The sequence below is a fragment of the Lycium barbarum genome, chromosome 9, assembly GCF_019175385.1.
Source record: "Lycium barbarum isolate Lr01 chromosome 9, ASM1917538v2, whole genome shotgun sequence".
NCBI lineage: Eukaryota > Viridiplantae > Streptophyta > Magnoliopsida > Solanales > Solanaceae > Lycium > Lycium barbarum.
Window position 1 is genome coordinate 38,573,744 of NC_083345.1, and position 25,987 is coordinate 38,599,730.

General features: G+C 38.1%; 1 protein-coding gene across 18 annotated transcripts; it reads right to left on the reverse strand.

The window, feature by feature from the left end:
- Window positions 1-1,457: 1,457 nt before the first annotated feature.
- On the reverse strand, window positions 1,458-7,574 carry LOC132611354 (uncharacterized). Of its 18 annotated transcripts, none has more exons than XR_009571599.1 (4): window positions 5,492-7,544; window positions 5,351-5,410; window positions 5,149-5,244; window positions 2,452-2,967 (listed from the first exon to the last, which is right to left on the reverse strand). XR_009571599.1 is itself a non-coding variant. In XM_060325784.1 (3 exons), the coding sequence occupies exons 1-3, from the start codon at window positions 7,430-7,432 to the stop codon at window positions 5,352-5,354; spliced, it is 363 nt and encodes a 120-aa protein (XP_060181767.1). In that variant the 5' UTR covers window positions 7,433-7,510; the 3' UTR covers window positions 4,936-5,351. The 18 variants fall into 18 exon arrangements, 4 of the variants coding, with proteins under 4 accessions (XP_060181766.1, XP_060181767.1, XP_060181770.1 ...); XR_009571590.1 differs by adding an exon at window positions 3,355-3,393 and having other exon boundaries at window positions 5,149-5,410; window positions 5,492-7,539; XR_009571592.1 differs by adding an exon at window positions 3,355-3,393 and having other exon boundaries at window positions 2,452-2,986; window positions 5,149-5,410; window positions 5,492-7,539.
- Between the last annotated feature and the right edge of the window lie 18,413 nt (window positions 7,575-25,987).

Here is a 25,987-nt window from a genome sequence, read left to right on the forward strand (position 1 = left end):
TGATCCATGAATGTCCACGCTCCCGACCGTACAGTGGAACCCCGAATAAAAAAAATATGCGGATAGACATGAGGGGGTGAAGAGAATATACCACATCGATAACGGAAGGAGAATCCTAACTCTTTATAAGGCTTAGGCAAGACCTAAGTTGACCCTATTTGTTTAGATGAAACAATTTGGAAGAAATTGAAGGAACAAGTCTTTTTACTTTTATCCAAGAAGAAACGAAAGTAAAATAAAGACTAATTTGCATATAAAATACACTAACCTCTTTTTCCATGCACACTATTAAGATCACCAAATGAATTGCATTGTTTGTGTTACTAATGACTTTCTTTAGATTATTAATTGCCTTTTGGAATATAAAGAGAACATTGAAATTGTAGAAATTTCACTAAGAGTGTACATTGATTAAAATTCTATCCCTTTCATTAGAGGTGTCAGTACTCTATTTAAAGATGAGGTTGAAATGGAATAATCATGTGAAAAGTACCCTACTAAAGTGAAAGACATTGGTTTCATCATGCGCAATATGTCAATTGGATATTACCACTACATATATAGGGTAGAAACAGTCCCTTACACTTGTTTGCATCTTTCACTTTTACACTGTAATTGGACTTATTCCTATAAGACGCCGACATTGCTATGACATGGTGTGTGTAATACACCTACAAAGGTGCGTGAAAAGCTCTTTTTATTAATATAATTTTTCACTTCTTCTTAATTCTTTCACCCTACCACCATACACCACCAACATGTCGCTGTCATCATCACCATTGCTGTAAAATAACCTATTTACACTTTTTAACGTAACCCAATCCCCTTCCTGTGTCTCCCGATAAAAGAAAGAAAATAAAAGTCAAATGCTGGTGCTAAAATCTTTTAACAGTGAAATTATTTCTTCCCGACGAGGCTCAGTCCCGACATGTACTTATATGAATGTAATTTAACAAATATAAATCATATCAATTAAGGGAAAGTTAATTGGCAAAACGAAAAGAAGATAAGTTCATGAGAAAAAGTAACCAGGTCTGGGTCTCAATACTTATGTATAGTTAAGAAAAGTTAATTGGCAAAAAGAAAAGAAGAGAAATTCATTACTAAAAGGAACCAGGAAGTTAGCAGCATAATGTGCACTTTTTTTAATTATTTAAACTTTATGAAAATATTGTACAACACTTATGTAATTTTTAAACCATGTTACAAATGAGTCGTAATCTTGATCATGGTCATATCAACGCACGAAGTAATTGTCCAACAAAGGAGATTGAGTTAGTCGGTTTGCCTTGTGATTAGATATTTAGTGCAAAACAATAACAATTTACTCAAAAAATGTCACGCCCAAAATACATCCTAGACGTGATTGGCACCTAGCACACAACTCCCGTCAGGCAAACCATATCTCATACCATTAATCATTTACAAAAACACTAAAAGACAACAAGTGCAGGTTCGGGTAAAAAAGAGTACTAGGTTAGGACGCCCTTGGTCAACATCTCGCCACATTCTTGATCAAGACTGATTCTATCTCCTTTACTTTTAAATCATTCCCTTTGACCGCCATAGTGTGAGCCATTATGTGCTCCTGCGGATCCGTTGTCCCATCATACTTTGGTATATTTGGCATTTTGAACCTTTTCAAGATTAGCTCTGGCGCGGCCTCGGGCTTAGGCGCTAATTGGATGTATTTCTTTGCATCCGAGCCCTCAATAACCGGTGGGGCCCTTGGGATTTGAATCATCCACCGATGGAACTCTTTAGCATTCTTTTCCGCTTCTTTGGCGGTCTTATCCATCTTATCGGTGATGTCTGCCATGAACCGTAGGACTTGTGCCCGAAAAGGGTCGTCTGGGGCAGACTTGCTTCCTGCCGCATCACCGTTTCTTAACTCATTTTGACCTCTCCCGGGCACGTTGTTGCCATTTACTGGTGCCAGGAGTGTCCCTCCAGGCATTCTAGTCCATGCTTCAGGGTTGGATGATAGCGCTGTGATAAGTTGCTTCATGTCTTCCATTTCTTCCATCATCGCCTGCTGTTGTGCCCTCCTGTTCTGCATCAGTTCTATGGGGGTTTAGTCAGTCAGAGTTTCCTCCTCGGAAGCATCTCCCAGGGCTATGCCATCCGCGTTCTAGGTCGACGCACCAACTGCTGCAGGGAGACGGAGAGGAAGGCCAAATAGGCCGATGCACTCGTTATTACCGTTGTTTCGAGTAGTGAGCTGAGTTTGATTGTTGCTAGTCCTCGACCTATCCAAAGTAGATGCTATAGCAACCATAATTCAAAGAAAGGATAGTACAATAGACAAGGTCACAATGATACCACTATTGTCCAGACCCCACGGTAGGCACCAAACTGTTTACCAGTAAATCGGTGCAGTTGAATTTGTTTACGTGGTCAAGGACACGTGTATCAATATGACAAAATTATGAGATAATTAGCAATAGTAAATAAGATTATTAAAATATAATTAAAAAAATAATCAAAGTAAATAGCTTGAGCCTTGGAGAAGCTTTGAGCTAGAGTCTCTGGTCAAGCATATAGTTGAAGCCTTTGCTAAATTGTATAAGAACAAGAAAAAGCTGAGAACAATGTAAGTATGATGTATTTTCTGTGTGAAGTTTCAGATGATGTTACAATGAAATGAAAACTCCTATTTATACTTGAGCTATTGGGAACACACTCCATGAATTGTGTCCCTATTAATATCGATAGCAATGCTAGGGCAATGATGAGTAATAAAGATTGCAGTTATGCTCATTAATGGCCCGTGGAAGGCTCAAGGTCTTTGTGTAATCGCTAACCGTTGGGCTTTGAAAACTTCTTTAATTTTGTGGAACAAGGAGCCTTATTGTGTCTCTGGTGCAGCCCGAACGTTCCCAAGGAATCTCTTTTGCTGACTCAAGTCCGACTCGTCATCGTTGCCATGTGCCACCACTAAATTTGTGTGTATCCTACGAATTTTGCCTAATACAAGAATGATTGCCTAAATTTGCGTCACATCTTTGGAAAAGAAAAGACACTTCTGGTAAAGGGTCTTCCATTTTAAAGCTTAAACGGAGTTGAATATGCATATCTCTTCGATTATTCAATAAATCACATGTAGAATGAAGGAAGCAATGCTCCAAGTACCATATTGTCAAACTAAGAGAAAATGCATCCCTCCAAATATTACGATATTTATTTTCTTGTTAACTACTTGAAAAGTTTCATTACATTCAGCAACAATAAGAAATAATTAATATTTTTGTGAAACTTTTTTCCAATAGCGAAGATATATATTTTTCTATAATAAGAAAATGTCTGAAATATCACTCTAGGACCAGTAGAGTATTGCATATTTGTGAACCTTACCTTATGTTTTATTTTCTCGACAATGATTAGGGCAAGTGGCTGCATTAAACAATAAATCTATTACAAATTAAAGTAGTGCAATACGTGGACAAATCATGGAGGGTGAAAAAGATAAAAAATGGTTTAGCTAAGATAAAATACTAGACGACAAATATGTACAAAGCAGTCAGTGTTCAGCTAAGAGCCCAATAAGTCAAAACCGTTGAACCAAGTTTTTAAAATATCATGCATCAAAGCAATACAATATAAGGCAATCTCAACCGTTCATAGCAGGTAAAATAACTTAGTAATCAGGAAAACATGCCACATGCTCAAACACGAACACTGGTCCCTCGTGATAGTAAAAGTTTCACGGGGTTCCCTATTTGGTTGCCCCCATTTAATTTGTACCCACTTTTTCTAAATACTTAGGTGATACTCACTATTAGGTAACTTCAAACAAGAGGTGGCTTCGCTTCGGCTTCTTCTTCTTTACCTCTGTTTTCTTCTCTTTATCTAGAATTTGAGATTATCAGATATTTTCTCTTCATTAATTTCGGGTTTGAATTGATTTTTTTTTTCACTTTACATGAAAAACAAAAAGTTCATGATTATTAAAAAGCTTGAAAAAAATGAATGTTGTTAGAAAAGCTTGAAAATCAATTGAACTCTTCAATTCCAGCGACAAACAAGAAATATTTGAAGTCACATTACTAAAAATAAGGCGAAAACCGACCTCCCAAATTGATTGCAGTCGAATTTTCAGAAAAACTGACCAAAAATTGATCTAAAATCGATTGGTCAGAAACGACTTAGAGCCCGTTTGGATTGGCTTATAAGTTGGCTTATAAGCTGTTTTCAGCTTTTTTGAGTGTTTGACTGGCCAGCTTAAAGTCATTTTATGCTTAAAATAAGCTCAAAAAAATAATTGGACTCATTTGACTTAGTTTATCTAAAGCAGCTTATAAGCTGAAAACAGCTTATAAGCCAAAAAAAATAAGTTTGGACTACCCCAACTTATTTTTTTCAGCTTATAAGCTGCAAACAGCTTTAAGCTGTAAGCCAATCCAAACGGGCTCTTAGAGCCTGTTTGGATGGGCTTATGCCTATAAGCTGCAAACAGCTTATAAGCTAAAAAAAATAAGTTGGGATAGGCCAACTTATTTTTTTTGACGGCTTATAAGCTGAAAACAGCTTATAAGCTGTTTTAGATAAGCTAAGTTAAATTGACCCAATTATTTTTTTGAGCTTATTTTAAGCACAAAATGACTTTAAGCTGACCAGCCAAACACTCAAAAAAACTGAAAACAGCTTATAAGCAACTTATAAGCCAATCCAAACGGGCTCTTAGTCAGTATATAAAATCGACCAAGTTCAGTCGAGTTCCCAAGTTGGTCGGTTTATTTATTTTATTTTAAAAAAACTATCGATCGACTTTGATCGATTTTGTACATTTTTAATTATTTTTTTTTAAATACCGACCGATGCCGGTAGGTTTTCTAATTTGTGACTTTTTTGTTAAACAAACTAGCCGACATCAGTCGGTATTTTTAATTTTCTAGAAAAAATGGACAGATGTCGGTTGATTTTCTGTGCAAAAAAAAAAAAGAATTGGCAGGCAGTGCCTATTTTACAACACTAGTACCCGTCATTAAAAGCGATTACAAGTTCATTGCTAATTCCAGCACAGCGTGCTACCAATCAATTACTCAAACAAAGTAACACTAAACAACTATATCTTTTTTTTTTCATCAATATCTAAGATTCTCCAACCCAAACTACATTAAATCCAACTCAAAACTACTCGAAGCTTACCGAGTATCTGATAAAATAATATTTCCCGAAGACCATGATCTGAAGCAGTAATGCTTTGTAGGAAGGACTATCGTATTAACCGTGTAACCCAAAAACCTAAAGAAGTTTCTCCGTTAGATAAAGTAGGGTGCAAAAGAAAAAATTCTCTTTGGGGATCACTGCTGACTCCTCATGTATATGGCATGAAAGAAAAAGCAAGTACCTTAGACATTCTTTTTTCCATATAGCATTGACCAGACATGGCTGTAAAATAATGTGTTACCTGGATTGAAAATTCTAAAATCATATGTAATAATTAAAAACAGTTGAATATAAAATAATCCAGAGAAAGAAATGGTTTTACCTTATATACTCAAGGCATATAACCAAATATCGACCATTGATGGAAATTCTAAGCTTAGATGGTAATATGTCAAGAGCACTAGCGCAATTCACATTTCCATTTTGATAATTTTCAAGAGCTCTTGTAGCTGAATGGAATATGCATACTACAGCAAGCATCTGATCTTCTCCAAGATTTGTTGAAAGCATGCTAAGGCAAGAAACACACTCAATTACATCCATACTGCCAAGAAAGTTCTAATAATAAAGTGGAAACCATGACTTCACCCAAACCAAGGAACGGTGCAGCAAGTTCAAAGAAGAAGCGGTCTTCCATGAACCAATCCATACTTGGTGAGAAAAATTCTACGAAGTTAAAAAATGAAGCACCTTCAAAAGATTTTTCAAATGGAGTAAAGCAAGTAGTTCTTACCAAGCATCGATACTCTTCTACCTCGCAGTGCTCATGCAAAGAAGAGGGAACAAAAATGGTGATCAAAATGTGCTGTCGAAGGAAGTATCATCTAGATTAGAGAAGCCAATCAATCTTCAATCTACTGATAGGAAGGGACGTCATACCGAAATTCATATAATTGAGACCTCTCCAAAAATAGATGAGTTGCCCCAAATTTTGAAAGACATGAAATATCAGAAGGATGACAAAAGATGCTCTGGTTGAGCAGCACATTTAGCGGAAAGCCAGGCAAGTGAAGCAAAAGCAGACAACATAGGATCTAATGAGCAGATTTTCATGTGAGCATGGAGATACTCAATTTAGAAATGGAGTTCCTTGGTAAAATAGATAATAGTAGCTCCACTAACACAAGTACACAACTATGCAAAAAGAATGCCACAACATGATATGTTTAGAATTGCAATTTCAAATGAGAATGTTAGTTAATATGTAAGAAGAATGTTAATCTAATTGTGTGCTTGATGTGTTTTTAAATATTCGGAGTAGCTTTATATCTAGAAAGCTAGAGCTACAGGTGAAATATCTTCATAATTCTTTTTGTTGGATTTTTAGAGCATCAAGAAAAGGCACTGCAAGAACTTGAAATATCCATGGACCAGAAACTCGGAGAAGATATGCAAAAGATATCACAAGCTATGGACAAATTTAATGTTATGTCACACCATGAGTATCTAATTAAATTAGTTGGATTTCAGATGAAGATTAGTCAGGTTTTTGACTTCAAACGGTTTTCATAGAATTTTGAAACCGTAGATTTCTCTTTTTCCGCTGAGTGTCAATGAATGAAGAGAGAGAGAGAGGAATGGTAGGGAAAAAGGAGGAATTTCAATAGGCTGGGTTGCAAAGCGCCGCTTTTACTTTCGTACAGTTTGATTTACCCGTGAAATGGAATTAATTGTCAAAAAATTGTAAAAAAAAAGATAAATACCATTTCTGCGTTTTAGTTATGTCACGTCACCGGGCTAATGTCCTGCTTTTATGTAGGTATATAGATATGTTTAGTCCATTGATTAAACACAACTGATACTACTTCTACCAAATGTGAACACACAAACAGAAAAAAAATTGAACCATTGGTTATTGTTTATTTCAGCTTTCAGATTAGGAAATTTGAATTGTATCTCTTCATTCAATGTTGAATTAACCATTTGTTCTAGGTAAGAGAAATCTTTTGAATCTAATAAAAAAATTAAGTTTGAAAGACTTAATATCAGGCGACTTAACTTCTATTAAAAAAGATACAACAACTAATAAAATTAAAATGTTCTTTTCAATCGTGAATATTTTAAAGGAACCATAGTATTTGCAAGAGATAATTTATTTAAACACCTAGGCATAAATGAACGCGTCATCAAATAAAGGAAAGAAAGTGAAGAGAAAAACTTACCAATTAACTTGGTGAATCATTGAACCAATTATGAAGAATCCATGAAGACAATTCATGTTGGAAACGGATTCCATCATCATGGTCATCATCCTCTTGTTCATTGTTGTGAGCTGCCTTCATATCAGCCGCAATAGATTCAGTTGTGTTAAGAATGAGAGGGACCAGTAAACATCAGTGCATATATATATGAGATGTAAGGGACTAGGGTTTGTTACAGGCTTTTTTTTTGGTCCAAAAGTTGTTCCAAACTTTCTTTTGGTCCAAAATTAGTTACAAATTTTTTAAAATTTTGATCTGCTCCTAACTATTATAGAAATATCAAAATTTTACTTTTTATGGAGTCGTTTGTCTGGATGAAACAATTTGAAAGAAATAAAAGAAATGAGGCTTTTTATTTATTTCGGTTAAAGAAAAAATGAGAACAAAATTTTTGACTTTTTCACTTGCGATCATGATTTTGGACGAGATTCTTTTTAAAAAATAATAATAAAATTTTGAGTAAAAATTATTGTTTCACTTGACATATTTCCAAACTTATGTTTCAAATTGTAAAATTCTCTCTTTCAAATATCAAAATTATCTTCCTCTTTTTTGTGGGACTGTACTAAAAGTATGGACTTTCTTCCGTGACTATCATTGTTGGAATAAATAATTCAAAGTTGTAGGAAACCAGAATTAGTTAGGCGGTATTTTAATCCATGACTAGTTAGAATTTATAGTCAAATATATATAGGAATAAGTTTCATGTTTTGAGTTAAAGTAGGTCTCATACTATTATAAATAGGAATGCTACTAGCTTTTTTCATAACAAGAGAGATTGTAGGGAGCATTCACAGGTTTATATAGTTTATCAATAAAATATTTTCAACAAAACTGGCATATGGAGGTTGAAAATTGGCATATGGAGTTTGACTTTCTTAACTGCTTCGAGTTTGATCTATATACCTGTAATGACCCATTTGGCCGTTTAGGTTTTTTGACCCTTTTACCCTTGTTGACCCTTCACCCAGCTCCGTTGGAGTGTGTTTGACTCGTGGGAATGGGTAGCACGGTTCCCTAGTAGATCGGGATTGGTTTTGAGAAAATTAGAGGCTTAAAGTGAAAATTGTTGACCAATAGTTGACTTTTGGGTAAAAGAACCTTTTTGGGAATTTTGTCTATTCTATGAGGTCCGGAAAGTCGTTTATAACTATGTGGGATGGTTGGTTAGGTTCCTGAGGCACTGGGGAGCGTTTTAGTCACTTGGTAACAATTGTGATTTTGTTGCATTCATCTCTCTCTTGTCTTCTCACTTATCATCGGAAAAAGGAAAGATCATGGAAAAGGCTTGAATTTGTGTTGTGTATTTCATGACAAGTAACGGTTGTGATTTTGATATAATTAATGTCGGTGTTGGCATCATTCATAGCATACATTCTTATACATATAATGATTTGATATGAATTGTGTTGGATATGATGATAAGTGAGAGAGTGTAGCCTCCGAGGTCTCTGCCGGAGAGCGTAAAAGAGATGAGAGTCTGTGATCCGAGGTTGTTATTGGAGCGGAATGTGTGCTCGTGATCCGAGGTCATTTACCGGAGCGAGAGAGTGCTCGATGCCTGAGGTGTCTTACCGGGATGAGGTGTACATGGATTTCGCGGGTCTCTTATGGGTCATGGCTATGAGGCTTTGTCCTTAGCGTATGCGTACGGTACAGAAAGATTGGCCAGTGCATTGCATCGCATATCCATTCATTCATTTTCATTGTCTAATTATATGCCTTTATAGATATGTGCATTTCGATTGATCTTATGTTTCAAGTGATCTTATTCATGGTCTGACTTTATATTGAGACTGTTCATGGAGTTTGCTTGATTGCTTATTTGCCTACCTGTTAATTTTTGTCTTTTATATATGTGAATTAATTATTATCGGCCTATGATGCTTACCAGTACAAGTGTTGTACTGATAGTACCTGGCTGTACTCATACTTTTTTTTGGTGCAGAGTTCGTTACTGCATCCTTGTCACAGCCTCGCGAGTGATCCCGAGGACTATCTACCGGAATCTTCAAGGTGAGCACTGCCAGATCCGCAGCCCAGAACCTCCTTCTCTCTATTATCTTTCATTTTCACTCTTCTGAGACAGTATTGTTAGGATTGAGACTAGTATTCCATTTTAAACTTGTATTTATTTAGTAGCTCTTGTACTACAATTCAGACCAGATTCTTAGGGTGTATGTCTTGTATTTTCGCACTTTTATTTAGTATTTACATATTGAGAATGCTTATGTATTATCATCATCTTTCGCATGATTATTTACAATAAGGTAAGGGAAGGGAAGGGTTCGCCCACCAGGGGGAATAACGTGGGTTCCCGCTCGACCCACGAGTTGGGTCGAGAAAAAGTTTGTATCAGAGCCCTAGGCTTCCAGTCTTATAAGTACAAGAGCATGTCTAGTAAAGTCTTTCGGAGTACGATGAGCTCTGCACTTATCTGTAAGAGGCTATAAGACATTTAGGAAACTTCCATTTCCTTCATTCCTTTTGTGCTACGGTATTCAAATTGGTATCTAGAATGTTCAAATTAGTATCTGACTTCACTTCTATTCTGGCACAGATGGTAAAGACCCGTGCGACTATTGCGAGGGATGAGGTACTCGAGCCCGCTGCTAGGGCTGTACCACGAGGTCAAAGCCGAGCAAGAGGTTGTGGCAGAGGCACAAGTAGAGGTCGGGGTGCAGTACCGTCCAGGGGCAGGTCTCTTGCGGTTGGCCCGACCCGCGCCAGATATTTATCCCAAAGCAAAAGGTTCATATGAGCACGAGCCCACAGATGAGGGAGAAGTGGGACCAGCCCAGGCTTAGCCAGATGTGATTTCTACTCCTGTTCTCCAGGACACCATGGCTCGTATTTTGAGTTTTCATAATAGATTGCACCAGATGGGTGGATTTCTAGCCACTCCAGGAGGGTCTCAGACTAGAGCAGGAAGGTAGACTCCTGAGCAGTATCTGACTCATGGGGTACAGCCTGCTACTGCGGTGGCTCCCCGTATTGATGAGATCTCAGCGCCTGCTTTCACTCCTAGGCTTGTTGTCGGTCTGACTATGACCGTTGAGGAGCAATATTTATTTGGTAGGTTCATCAAAATGAAGCCACATGATTTCTTTGGTATACCTGGAGAGGATGCGTGAGAGTTTATTGTGGATAGTCATGAGAGACTCCACAAGATAGGTATAGTTGAGTCTCATGGGATTGATTACGCCTCCTTCCAGTTGCGTGGGGATGCAAAGATGTGGTGGAGGTCTTATGTTGAGTGTTGACCAGTCGGGTTACCTCCGTTGTCTTGGACTCAATTTTATCTGGTATTCTTGGAGAAGTACGTCCCCCGTACTTTGAGAGATCAGAAGAGAGATGAGTTAAATGACTTGGAGTAGAGGGGTACGTTTGTCGCTGAGTACGAGGCCATATTTCATTCCTTGGCCCATTATGATGTTCAGTTGATTCCTACCGAGGCAGAGAGGGTGAGGAGATTTGTCAGAGGATTAGTGCTTCCGTTGAAGCTATCCTGTCTTCGGCTTGTGGCTATGTGTTCTTCATTTCAATTGATAGTGGATCATGTTACAGATGTCGAGTCTACTAGGATTTGAGCTCATGGAGAGGGCAGTGAAAAGAGGGTCCATCAGTTTGGTAGTTTCAGTGGTTCTACTTGTTATGGTGGTTCTACTTGTTATGGTGGTTCTACTTCGAGAGGTGAGGGCCAGTTGGGCTGGGTTCATCAGCACTATTTTTGCCGCCTCATCCAATCAACGCTTCAGATATCATCAGCTGGCCCCTCTGGGCAGAGTGGACTGAGTATTGGGCAGACTTCTCGAGGTTTCTATTCTCGACCTTTAGACCGTGGTGGATATTCTACTTCTTCAGTTTCAGTGGCTCATCCCCGGCTGGCCAGAGCTTGTTATACATGTGGTGACCTGGGGCACTTCCCTAGAGAGTGTCCCAGACCCAGACAAAATGGGACCCAGTAGGATTCCAGGTTTCAGACCCCCAGTACTCCTGCACCTTTAGTTAGCCGGGGTGGATCTTCAGGCAAAGGTGGGTCACAACCTAGCAGAGGCAGGTATCAATCTAGGAGAAGTGGTTATCAGCCTGGTAGGGGCAATTCTTATTCTGTGAAAGAGGGAGCTCAGTCTGGCCATGGTGGTCGGGGAGGCGCACGGTCTGATGGTGGACGAGTTCATTACTATGCCTTCCCCGGGACACCAAAGGCGGAGGCTTTTGATGCTGTCATTACAGGTACTATTTTTGTTTGTGTCACACCCATACCAGGAGTATGACAGGCTCCGACCCGTAGGCCAGGAACCACCTGACTTATCCGTTACTTTGAACATTATAAACCATAACTCAAAGAACACCTGCACGCAGAAAAGGCCCAACATAGGAATATCCGATCATTCAGCACAAATGTACATATGCGGACCGACAAGGTCACCACAACACATCGTATATCATAAAGCCGGAAAGGCTAACAGTAAAGTATCAAGAGTTCAAAATAAGGCCGACAAGGCCACCAATATATTATACCATAATATGAACCGGTGGAGCTACAAAACATCTAATTGTACACACACGTCTACGAGCCTCTACATGGAATACAAATGATCATAAGGACAATACCAAATAGACTGCAGCTCCGAAGAAAGTGGAGTGCTCCTGAGATTCCGCTGCTAGAAGACCTACGGGTCTGATCTATCTCCTTGCCTACCTGCGGGCATGAGCGCAGCGTCCACAAGAAGGGACGTCAGTACGAATAATGTACTGAGTATGTAAAGTATAAATAACAACATAATATAGATATGAAAGGTAACATGGAATATGAGAGATAACCTGTATATCTGGATGCCTCATAAGGCGGATGCCATGCATGCTTAGCCTTAAAAAAACATTTTATACATATACATAGTACCATACCCGACCATTAAGGCTCGGTGTCATATATATAGTGTCATGCCCAGCCATTGAGGCTCGGTGTTATCATCATTAGCCCGCGTCCGGGGCAATATCATAACATGCCCACTGCAGTAGTGTGCACATCTACGTGCCATGACCAGCCGACTATAGTGCGGCGCGGTGTGAGAAAATACATAAATATATATAAAGCATGTATGAGAGCCAAATAAAAGCTACGACTCTATCGGAGTGACGTAAGGTCGGTAACCTCCTATTTATGTTATGGAGCAATCATCATCGCTATATCTCACCTTGAAGGAACTATTATTATAAGGCGAGATCAACAACAATGAATAAAAATCAAGAAAATCACGAAAATAACTCAACATTCTCATATTCACATTGAAATCATAAGCTTGGGACTTTTAAACATGAAATCATCATCATCGTCGTAACTATCATAGAAACATTATCATCTTTAGCATCGTCATTAGCATTGTAAAAACATGTCCGTTGTTGTTGTCATAAAAGCTTATAGAATCATAATTCTTTGACTCGGAAAATAGGGACATTTTGGAAAACATTTATGGATTATCAAGAAAGAAGTCATGCCTTTGAATCATGCACTCTATGAATCATGAATTTCTAGCTTTTGAGAATAAGAATATTCTTGGAAAACATTTATGGATTCACATAAAGGGATCATGGGACATTTGGAAAACGCCTATTGGATTCATAAGGAAGGAATCATGCCTTTAAAAGAAAGGGACTAGCCTTAACATACCTGGAAGATAATTTCTCGACTTCCAACTTACTTCCTGTTTTGCAATTCACTTAAGATCATTTGTAGCCTCATAATCTACATATACGACCATTCATACTATTGTTAGGAGCATCATCATACGTTCGTCTTAAACCCTTAATTTAAATCCATTTAGAATCTGCCGAAATTCGGACAGCATCTCCCCTGTTTATATGCCTAGCCCGAAATCACAATCCAATAACAAATAACAACAACACCAATATCACAACAATATTATCAACACGAATAGGCTCCATAAAACATCTCACACGATGTTTTCCAAGTTTCTCAACTATCCAACTTATTATACGACTATTTAATAACTTTATCTCCGTAAATAAACTGAAATTACTATTAATAAGGAGAGATTCATACCTTATTCTTTCTAGAGCAGAAATATCTTCAATATTTACTTTGAATCCAAGTTAATTCCAATGCAAGACAAAACTATAATCGTGACTACACGTTATCCGGACCTCGATTAATACTCTGTAACTTGAAATCACTCAAAATCCTCGCTTTTATGTGATATATAAGCTCTCTTGATTGGCTGAATTTTCTGGAATGTTTTGGGAAAATTTTGTGCAGAAAATGAGTTTTTACCCCTTATATAGGTGCTAAAGTCGGTGCACTGTAGCAGCTCTGTCAGCTGAATTTGTGACGTCCATAATTCTCTACTCCGACGTCATATCGATGAGTGGTTTGTTGTGTTGGAAAATAGACTCGACGAACTTCATTTTAAGCTTTTGAAACACCTTAAAACTCCCCATATGCCTGGAGATATACTCCTCCAAACTTGACTCAATTCTGTCCTTAATTCTGTCAACTTGTTCCAAATTTTCAACAAACTTATTTTTGTTGATTTTCTTGATCCCGAAATCTTCCGAAACTCTCCATACATGATATTTAACAATGGTCATGTCCTTTGGTTCCGAGGTTGTCCTTCCCGGTTACGACTTACAAGATCATAATTCATCCTTTATTTAAACAATATACTTAATAATGCTTCGTTCCTCACAGTCCAAAGTTGTTTTAGAGTTCGTTTTGACATAGATGTCAATGTTCTTAAATGTATTTGTCGGTATTTAATTTACTTACTTGCCGTCTTACTTGCTCATTTAAAACTGAACTTATCCGAATTACGCAATTTATCCTTTTTCTTTTGTGGCCAAAATTTATGCCCATACTCAAGGTCGTCCCTTTTCTTATTACCTGTCTGTCTACTAACTCTTCGTGCTTTATCGTTCTCATTGTATCTTCAGCCTCCGTCGTTTACATTCTTATATGCTCTTTTATCCAGTACTTACCACATACTTTTATCCAATTTTGATCCCATCTTCTTTTTATTCAAAATTTCTTATTCTCTTCGATCTCCATGTGTCTTTCTTACGTTTCACAGATGTCCCAGGCCTTTGTCTTCTTGTTTACTTATTCTTATTCTTCCTCCCTTAAAGATAACCTCAAGACTGATCACATTTTAGCATCCTTTGCTTTCTTTAGCAGTCGAATTAATCTTTGCGGTACTTTATCTTTCAACTAGTGTAACACAGAAATGTCTCGCTTAATTTCTCTTTCCTTCAATTGGACTTCTAGCACATGGCTAACTAATGGTAATTCTTTTACTTGTATCAAAAACATCTCAAACCTCTTCTTTAATGATTCCTTTCTTTCAATTTACTCTTAAAGTTTCTGATCCTTAGTTCGGCTAATAACTTAGGGGTGAATTTAGAAATTTGTTGAAGAATAACCAAGATTTCTAGTTATGCAGCGAATTCGAATCTTTTCATTCTTTCCTTTGTCTGTAACCTTCATTCATTCCTTTTTCCAATAAGAGCCATCATGTTGCTTCTTCCACGAGGTCTCTTTGTCAGCCGCTTGTTCCAATCAAACGTGATATCCTTTGATCATTTCCTTTGGGGTTCTCCTTCTACTTTCAACCTTTGCCCGATTCTCACCTAATAAGTCTTTCCCATAGTTTGACGCAATTATCTGTCATTTCGGTTTATCAATCAAGCGGATCTCTTAACTCCTTAAATGTCAATCTCTTTTATTTATATCATTGAATCATTTTCCTGCGATCTTATCTTCATCTACTTCCATGACTTCACCTTCCGTTGACTTAGTCCCTCCTATTTCGCAGCCCTCTATTTCTCTCCTAGTGGGCAATTTTCTTATTTACCTGTGGCACTTTTTCTTGCTTGCTTCGCTAGTGCTAATTTAGATTATGCTCTTAGTACTAATCGATTTTATATACATATCGTTCCATCTCCTTTTTAATGCTTTTGTCGAACTCTTTAATTCCTTACAATGTCATCATAGTTCCACCTATGGTAGCGCCCAGATGGCTTGCAATAGCATTTCCTTGCCAATGCCTTATTATTCTGATTAATCACTTTACCTCAGATTACTCATCCAATGCATCAAAAATACCATAGCCAAGGGATCTATATTCAAATGGGACTCCATTCGACCCATACAACAATCCTCAGCACCATTCCTTATACACTTGTATACAACATTTTCTTATCATCGTTGTTATCCCCTATCACAAGATTATATTTACAACATACTAATGATCATATCTCAAGCTAATCCACTATTCAAAATATCTTCAAATCCATGTTTGAATCCTTCTTCCAATTTTCTCTCCTCCAATCTTATCATCATTACAAACTAACTCATACGTTTGAGACTAAAATAAAATCTTACTTAATCATAACTTCCTTTCAATACGAGTGTGATTCCCTCTTTAAGTCCTTGGCTCTCCTATACCAACGACTAATTGAGACTTAACTAGCTTTCATTCTTCTTCAGATATTTATTGTCGTCCCCACACCATTTTACTAGCCATTTCATCAGGACAGTTATTTATATGGTCCTATGACATATACTTTTACGATTTGATATAAATGGCGACTTATGATTTCACGACGCATGAGGTATTTCTAGTCTCAGGCAGTACTGATGTCGTGCTATCCATAGGCATACTGTCTTTCTTTCTTTTGACGATCATTGAAATTCCCAAAAATATTCCTCTTTTAAAACTCTCACCTCTTCCAGTGCTACGATTTCTCTTTACTAATCCCGACTGTCCTTGATACTTAACCTTGGTCACTTGTATGCCTTCTCACTTCTTTTGTTACCTTTTTGGGGTACGTTGCTGCATATTTAATTGTAACCAAAAATTTCTCTGGTATGAGCGATTCGAATCATAGCCCGGAACACAATGTATTGCAGTGACAAAACTTAATTCCTTGATTTTCTAAACCTTTATTATCTTGTCATGCCTCCGTTCCCATGTTTGTCTCATAATATACATGCATTTAGTCCATTTCCATTTTTTTAAGCACATCCTTGCTATATTAGTTCATCTCGAATTTCGACTCTTTCAAGCCAGTATGTTTCCTTCTTCTGTACTTGGAAATATTCTAATTCGTCTAAGAAGGTTCTCATATACCAGTAACATTCGAGTATTGACCGGTTTAGTAGTCATTCGGCCGACCCTAGCGATCCTTCAACTCCTCTAGTCCATATAATGCCAGAGTTACTTTCATCGTATGGTTTGACTTATTTCTGTTTTGTTAACTGGATTTTTGTATTAAGTCAAATGTCCACACATATTGGACACAACTCAAACCACTTCCTTCCTTCATGCCTAATAGTCCCCAGGTTAATGAATCAATGGTGACATCAAAATTCGTTAGGCTCCTTATAGTATGCCTGACTATACCATGATCCTTCAGCTGCAATTTTTCTTCATATCTATCCTTTCCCCAGTACCCTTGAGATTTTTCTTACTCTTGGTTCTCGATTGCGAGTTGATTTTATACCATACCAGTAAAAGTCGATACTCTCTCTCATTCATTCTCACGATTCGTTCTTTCTTTAATTTGGCTCATAGTGTCCCATAGTTTCTCTTAACTAATTGTTTGTATCATAATCATGCATCATAATCCTTCTAATGTCCCGCCGATTCTCATTCTCATCATGAAAGTTTAGTAAAATACACCCTTTTCTTTCTTCCTTCGTTCATTTCTTATTTCCCTTTACGATAACATAGCTTGCTCGTATGTATGTTTATTCCTCGTATATTCGTCCTGTTTCTTTTATAATCACATCTCTATTCCAAGTCCACCGTCTTATGCCATCATTGTCTACCTTTGGCCAACCTTACTAATTTATTAAGCTTCCTCTTATCATCGCCGATCACATAACTTCTTTTAATCAATTCATAACCGCACTTTCTCGTACTTCTGTCCTCAAGGTCCTCCTTGATTTCCTTTGCTGTTAAAGTGCTCTTTCCCGTTTGCCGCTTAATAATATCTACCTGGAAGTTTGCAAAACATTTCACTATGAATACAAACCTATCTTGATCTCGTATATATATATATACACTTCTAGGGTGGAACTTTTCCGTACTCGTTAACTTTCTTTTCCATATCAATATCTCTTTGTTATGTCTTACTAACCAATCTAATCGATAAATCGTAATACTGTATTTGAGTTCCTAATGTCAACTTTCTTTATGTTTCCAATAGGTTCCAATCCTCCGAAATCTCGGATGCAACTCATTCCAGTTTCTTTAACTACTAATCATTTTTTTCCTCCAGGGTTCCTCTTTCAAATTATATTAAGATCATTCTAAAACATCTCTTTGAAAGTATCGCATAGTTGTTCCTTCAATCATGACTTACCAAACGGTTGATGGTCACATTTTCCCTTTACTCTTTCTCTATAAACATGCAAACAATTGAATTTATAAAAATTTCGGCAGAGTTTCCTCTATAATTCTTACTATCTCCTTCCTGCACACATCCCAGAAAACACATCCAATGCCCCACGGGGCAATCACAAATACCCATAATATCTTGCTCAAGTTCTTATACCAACGTCTATCCATATTAATTGTCACGACCCGACTAAGGGCCGTGACGGGTACCTGGGGCTAACCACCGAGCACCGCTCATTCTACCACTCATCATACTTATTAAGCCTCCTTTTTCATTCATAAACTCATAATCATAAGAAAATCATTTTCATTGAAAAACATAAACACTTTTATATACATGAGCCCTTTGGCTATCAAAAGATAATGTACACATATCTACGTATATACAGTAGTGACTTTGTGAGACCATATAACCCACACATACGTATCTACGAGCCTCTACTAGAGTACTAGACATATGGACGGGACAAGACCCCGTCATGCCCAAGATACATATACATATATATACACAAAAGTATAAACCCGATTAGCACCTCTGGAATAATGGAGTGCTCCTGAAAATCTATTGATAGCTCCTATAGGTCTGCGCCATCTCCCTGTCTATATGTGGGCATGAACACAGCGTCCAAAGAAAACGGACGTCAGTACGAATATTGTACTGAGTATGTAAGGCATGAATGAAATAAACATGATAGAGAATCATAAGTCATGAGGTGAAGGCAAAACCTGCGCGACCTTTAAGGATGAATGCATTCCATACATATATCACATATACATAATCGTCGTACATGAATCATCATAGCATATACATCATCACGTCATATAATTCATCATCATAATACCGTATCTACTCATACACATAAAACGTTATCCGTATTCGGCCACTTAGGGCTCGACAATATCCGTATTCGGCCACATGGTGGCTCGACAGTATCCGTATTCGGCCACGTAGTGGCTCGACAGTATCCGTATTCGGCCACGTAGTGGCTCGACAGTATCCGTATTCGGCCACTTAGTGGCTCGACAATATCCGTATTTGGCCATGTAGTGGCTCGATAGTATCACATACATATCTTCCATATTCGGCCACATAGTGGCTCGACCATGTCACATGCATCACACAAGGATCAATATATCTCATCATCATCGTTGTCACCCTATACATCTCATAAGCTTATCGTAACCTTTCATTAATGCACACATTTAAATTCAAAGACAATTTATGAAAGTCACATCGTATTCGTAGCATGAATTTCGTATAATTATCGTATGATAGTCTTCATAATCTTTAGGCTTAAGCTCAACATTACCACTATCTTTTATATAGCATATCTCTTACCTTTATCTCATATGAAATCCTCTAAGAACATAGATTCGTAACTTTGCGGAACATTGGTCATAGAACATGCATTAAGGCTTATGGGCAATCTATAACAATGTCGGGGTGACATAAGGTCGAGAACCCCCGAGTCCATTATGGAGCATTCATAAGCATTATGCCTCACCTTGAAGGAATTAGCATATAAGGTGAGTGTAGTCAATGAACAATATCAATGGATCATAATATGGATCAGTAGCCTTGTGGAACTATGATATTGTAGGCCTTAGTATCTTTATACTTAGACTCATCATCGTTATTACCGTATTCGCAACATGCCTCTTATCTTATCCCATATGGCTATTCATGAGCATAGGCTCTTAGTTTTCCGGAAAGTAGGAAAGTCATGGAGAGGTAAGGAAAATACTATCATAGGAATCATATAAGGATCATTAACTGCGTAGGAATATCATATCATGAGCTTTATTACTTCTAGACTTAGATTCATTACCAACATCGTCATACTCGTAACGTGTCTCTTTTCTTTATCTTATGATGCTCTTTATAATCGTAGATTCATAGTTTCTGATACGTAGGGAAATCATGAAGAAGGAAGGAATATGATATCATGGGATTCATGCCTTAGAAAGAAGGGACTAGCCTTACATACCTTTTTCGTTTAAGCAATCTAGCATTCGCTTTTTTCCCCTTCGATGTCACGCCTCTACCTTCAAAAGAGGATCCGTACTAACATTAGTCAATCAACCATAAGAACGCGCTACTATTTCTAGAGAAAATTGGGCAGCACTTCCTTTTTTTATACTACATTTCCCACGTTTTAATTCAACTCCCAAACATCTACAACAACAACTCACAATATTGTACCAACATTCATCATTTATCTACATTTAGCAAAATCCACCATTTTTCTCCAATTACTCCACATTCATGGTTATACCTTGTTACCACATTTCCTTGTATATAATACTCATTCCATGACCTAAACATCATTTACAACGTGTTCATCATCATAGCACACCAACATTCATGATTCAACCTAGCTATCACCCAACTATGGCACTATTCACTCAGTAATGGTCCATTTTCTATGTCTTGCTACAATTCAAGTATTTTAGCCTTTCAATGCCTTAAACAACATGGTATATTCATGAAACTTACCTTTGATGTTGGTTGAACAAGCCTTGAATGAGAATACTCCTCTAGCACCAAAACCCTATCTCACGTCCTTTGGTTTTCTTTGATGAAGATGAACTTTACTTGGGTTTCACACTCTTGTTTTCATGAACTTGATGTTGTTGATCATGGATTCCCTTTGAATCTTAGTGGATGAGTGATAAGGAATAATTATAGAGTTTTCTTGAAGGGAGGAGAGGAGATATGAAATGAAAAATGAATGAAAAATGTCCCTTACACTTAAACTTAAAAGCTGTCCGACCATGTTATACGGACCAACATACGGTCCGTACTATTTATACAGACCGTATGTATGGGCGTACATTTGGTCCAGTGGCTGGTGGCCTTCTTGGCCAATTATACGGTCCAATATACGGCTGGTATAAATTATACGGTCCGTAGATTGGGCCGTATAATGCCCAGTGAGTCCGTTTTCGTTCTCGTCGTCTCATTTGATCTCCGATCCTTATGGAACCTTCTTGGCACTTGTTTAACACCTGAATATCAATCTTAGGGACATTATTACACTTCTCTAAGACATCATTATGCCATCATGGACTCGTTGCTCGAAATTCTTATCTGATACATAACGTATGATTCGCTTTCCTTAGCAACTTTCTTTCCTTGCATTGTATGCCTTTAAAACCTCGTTGAGGGTCATCTAATACTCTATCTTACTCGTCAAAACATCGTATACGCCGCTTCCTCTGTTAGCCTATTCACTGTACATGTACGGGAGTTTTTCCAAGGTGTAACATTAATAAAACAGGAAACATACCTTTCGAATGAACAACTTCAATTCTCAGCAATTTCTTCGTAGCGGCATAATCAACTGCTTATCCATGATCAAAACATTTGGGGTTAGAATCAGGAACATCATATCCTATGATTTAGCTCTATGGCACGATCTAAGATAAGAAAGAAAGGTCAACGGTTCCTAAATGCCCTGCAACCTCTTGTTTATAAATGTGGCGCGCTTCACACCCGTAAACAGGACTCTACTAGACACGGCTCGTAGACATTCCTTAGGACGAACTAATCTGATACAAATTTGTCACACCCCTACCAGGAGTATGACGGGCTCCGACCCGTAGGCCGGGAACCACCTGACTTATCCGTTACTTTGAACATTATAAACCACAACTCAAAGAACACCTGCACGCAGAGAAGGCCCAACATAGGAATATCCGATCATTCAGCACATATGTACATATGTGGACCGACAAGGTCGCCACAACACAGCGTATATCATAAAGCCGGCAAGGCTAACAGTAAAGTATCAAGAGCTCAAAATAAGGCCGACAAGGCCACCAATATATTATACCATAATATGAACCGGTGGAGCGACAAAACATCTAACTGTACACATACGTCTACGAGCCTCTACATGGAATACAAATGATCATAAGGACAATACCAAATAGACTGCAGCTCCGAAGAAAGTGGAGTGCTCCTGAGAATCCGCTAATAGAAGACCTACGGGTCTAATCCGTCTCCCTGCCTACCTGTGGGTATGAACGTAGCGTCCACAAGAAGGGACGTCAGTACAAATAATGTACTGAGTATGTAAGGCATGAATAACAACATAATATCGATATCAAAGGTAGCATGGAATATGAGAGATAACCTGTACATCTGGATGCCTCATAAGGCGGATGCCATGCATGCTTAGCCTTAAAAAAACATTTTATACATATACATAGTACCATGCCCGACCATTAAGGCTCGGTGACATCTATATAGTGTCATGCCCGGCCATTGAGGCTCGATGTTATTATCATTAGCCCGCATCCGGGCCTCCCGCGTCCTGGGCAATATCATAACAAGCCCACTGCAGTAGTGTGCACATCTACGTGCCATGACCAGCCGACTATAGTGCGGCGCGGTGTGAGAAAATACATAAATATATATAAAGCATGTATGAGAGCCAAATAAAAGCTACGACTCTATCGGAGTGACGTAAGGTCGGTAACCTCCTATTTATGTTATGGAGCAATCATCATCGCTATATCTCACCTTGAAAGAACTATTATTATAAGGCGATATCAACAACAATGAATAAAAATCAATAAAATCACGAAAATAACTCAACATTCTCATATTCACATTGAAATCATAAGCTTGGGACTTTTAAACATGAAATCATCATCATCGTCGTAACTATCATAGAAACATTCTCATCTTTAGCATCGTCATTAGCATTGTAAAAACATGTCCGTTGTTTTTGTCATAAAAGCTTATAGAATCATAATTCTTTGACTCGGAAAATAGGGACATTTTGGAAAACATTTATGGATTATCAAGAAAGAAGTCATGCCTTTGAATCATGAACTCTATGAATCATGAATTTCTAGCTTTTGAGAATAAGAATATTCTTGGAAAACATTTATGGATTCACATAAAGGGATCATGGGACATTTGGAAAACGCCTATTGGATTCATAAGAAAGGAATCATGCCTTTAGAAAAAGGGACTAGCCTTAACATACCTGGAAGATAATTTTCGACTTCCAACTTACTTCCTGTTTTGCAATTCACTTAAGATCATTTGTAGCCTCATAATCTACATATACGACCATTCATACTATTGTTAGGAGCATCATCATACGTTAGTCTTAAACCCTTAATTTAAATCCATTTAGAATCTGCCGAAATTCGGACAGCATCTCCCTGTTTATATGCCTAGCCCGAAATCACAATCCAATAACATATAACAACAACACCAATATCACAACAATATTATCAACACGAATAGGCTCCATAAAACATCTCACACGATGTTTTCCAAGTTTCTCAACTATCCAACTTATTATACGACTATTTAATAACTTTATCTCCGTAAATAAACTGAAATTACTATTAATAAGGAGAGATTCATACCTTATTCTTTCTAGAGCAGAAATATCTTCAATATTTACTTTGAGTCCAAGCCAATTCCAACGCAAGACAAAACTATAATCCTGACTACACGTTATCCGGACCTCGATTAATACTCCGTAACTTGAAATCTCTCAAAATCCTCGCTTTTATGTGATATACAAGCTCTCTTGCTTGGCTGAATTTTATGGAATGTTTTGGGAAATTTTTGTGCAGAAAAATGTGGTTTTAGCCCCTTATATAGGTGGTAAAGTCGGTGCACTGTAGCAGTACTGTAGCAGCGCTATTTTTGCTCTGTCAGCTGAATTTGTGACATCCATAATTCTCTACTTCGACGTCGTATCGATGAGCGGTTTGTTGCATTGGAAACTAGACTCAACGAACTTCATTTTAAGCTTTTGAAAAACCTTAAAACTCCCTATATACCTGGAGATATACTCCTCCAAAGTTGACTCAAAATTCTATCCTTAATTCTGCCAACTTGTTCCAAATTTTCGACAAACTTATTTTCATTGATTTGCTTGATCCCCAAAATCTTCCGAAACTCTTCATACATGATATTTGTCACTAATCATACTTGACAATGGTCATGTCCTTTGGTTCCAAGGTTGTCCTACCCAGTTACGACTTACAAGATCATAATTCATCCTTTACTTAAACAATATACTTAATAATGCTTCGTTCCTCACACTCCTAAGTTGTTTGACCTAGCCATAGCTTGTCATACTTACATTCCAATTTAACCAGTGCTTCTCCGAGGTACGGGGTGTAACACTGAAGGTGCGGGGTGTAACAGTTTGTTATCGAGCTGCCTTGGTATTATTTGATCCGGGTTCTACCTTCTCACATGTGTCTACTTATTTATCTACTAGTTTGGATATGAGTTGTGATATTCTTGATGTGCCCATATGTGTTTCTACTCCGATCGGAGATTTTGAGATAGTAAATAGGGTTTATTGGTCATTCGTTGTATCTTTTATGGGCTATGATACATGGGTAGACTTGGTGATCCTTAGTATGGCGGACTTTGATATTATTTTGGGCATAAATTGGTTATCTCCTTACCACGAGATTCTAGACAGTCACGTTAGCTATGCCAAGAATCCCGAGATTAGAGTGGAAGGGCACTCCTAACCCTGCTCCTAACAAGATTATATCATTCCTTCGGGCGAAAAATTTGGTGGATAAGAGGTGTTTGGCATATTTGGTGCATATCCAGGATACAAGTGTGGATACTCCTTCCCTGGAGTTTGTTTTGGTTGTTAGCGAGTTTGCGGAGGTCTTTCCCACAGACTTGTCTGGTATGCCACCCAACCGCGACATTGACTTTTGTATCGACTTGGAGCCAGGCACTTGGCCTATTTCTATTCCACCTTACCGTATGGCTCCGGAAGAGTTGAGGGAGTTGAAGGACCAATTGCATGATTTGTTGAGTAAGGGGTTCATCCAACCTAGTGTTTCTCCTTGGGGTTCTCCTGTGTTGTTCGTGATGTAGATTTGTATCGATTATCGACAATTAAACAAGGTTACCATTCGGAATAAGTATATAATGCCTAGAATCGATGAATTGTTTGACTAGCTTCAGGGTGTATCAGTCTTTTCTAAGATCGACTTGAGATTGGGCTACCACCAGTTGAAGATTAGAGCCGAAGATATTTCAAAGACAGCCTTCAGGACCCGTTATGGGCATTATGAGTTCTTGGTGATGTCTTTCGGGCTAACTAATGCCCCTGCAGCGTTCATGGATTTGATTAATTGGATCTTCAAGCCTTACTTGGATTTGTTTGTGAATGTGTTTATTAATGAAATCTTGTTGTACTATAGGAGTAAGAAAGATCACGAGAAGCATTTGAGGATAATTCTTAGTTGAAGAAGAAGAAGCTATATGCCAAGTTTTCCAAGTGTGAGTCCTAGCTATGTCCTGTGGCATTTCTGGGACATGTTGTGTCTAAGGATGGGATTATGGTTGATCGAAAGAAGATCAAAGCAGTTCATGATTGGGCCAGGCCTACTTCGGTGACCGAGATTTGATGTTTTGTGGGCTTAGCCAGTTACTATCGTCAGTTTGTGAAGGGTTTCTATCTATTGCTTCTCATTTGACCCATTTGACTCAGAAGGAAATGCCCTTTCAGTGGCCCATTGAGTGTGAGGAGAGCTTTCAAAAGCTCAAGGCCTTATTGACTTCAGCTCCGATTTTAGCTTTACCTATGGAGGGTAAGGACTTCACTGTTTATTGTGACGTGTCTCGTATCAGTTTAGGTTGTGTATTGATGAAGGAGGGTAAGGTTATCGCATACACTTCGAGATAGTTGAAGGTCCATGAGAAGAACTACCCCATACATGATTTGGAGTTGGCGCTGGTAGTCTTTGCTTTGAAGATTTAGAGGCATTACCTGTATGGAGCCCATTTTGAGATATTCACGAATCATCGTAGTCTTCAGCAAGTGTTCAGTCACAAGGATCTAAATTCGAGGCAGCGTAGGTGGATGGAGTTGCTCAAAGATTATGACATGACCATTCTATATTATCCCGGGAAGGCTAATGTGGTGGTTGATGCGCTGAGGCAAAAGGCATTGAGTATGGGTTTCTTAGCGCATTTGACTTTGGGAGAGTATCCTTTAGCCATAGAGGTTCAATTTTTGGCTAATAGTATGGTGAGACTCGATATTTCAGAACCTGGCAAGGTTTTAGTTTGTGTTGAGGCAAGATAGTCTCTTTTGGAGCAGATTAAGGCCCAACAGTTTGAGGATGTGAAATTGTGTAAGATTCGGGATAAGGTGCTAAGTGGGGAAGCCAAGCAGGCTATTT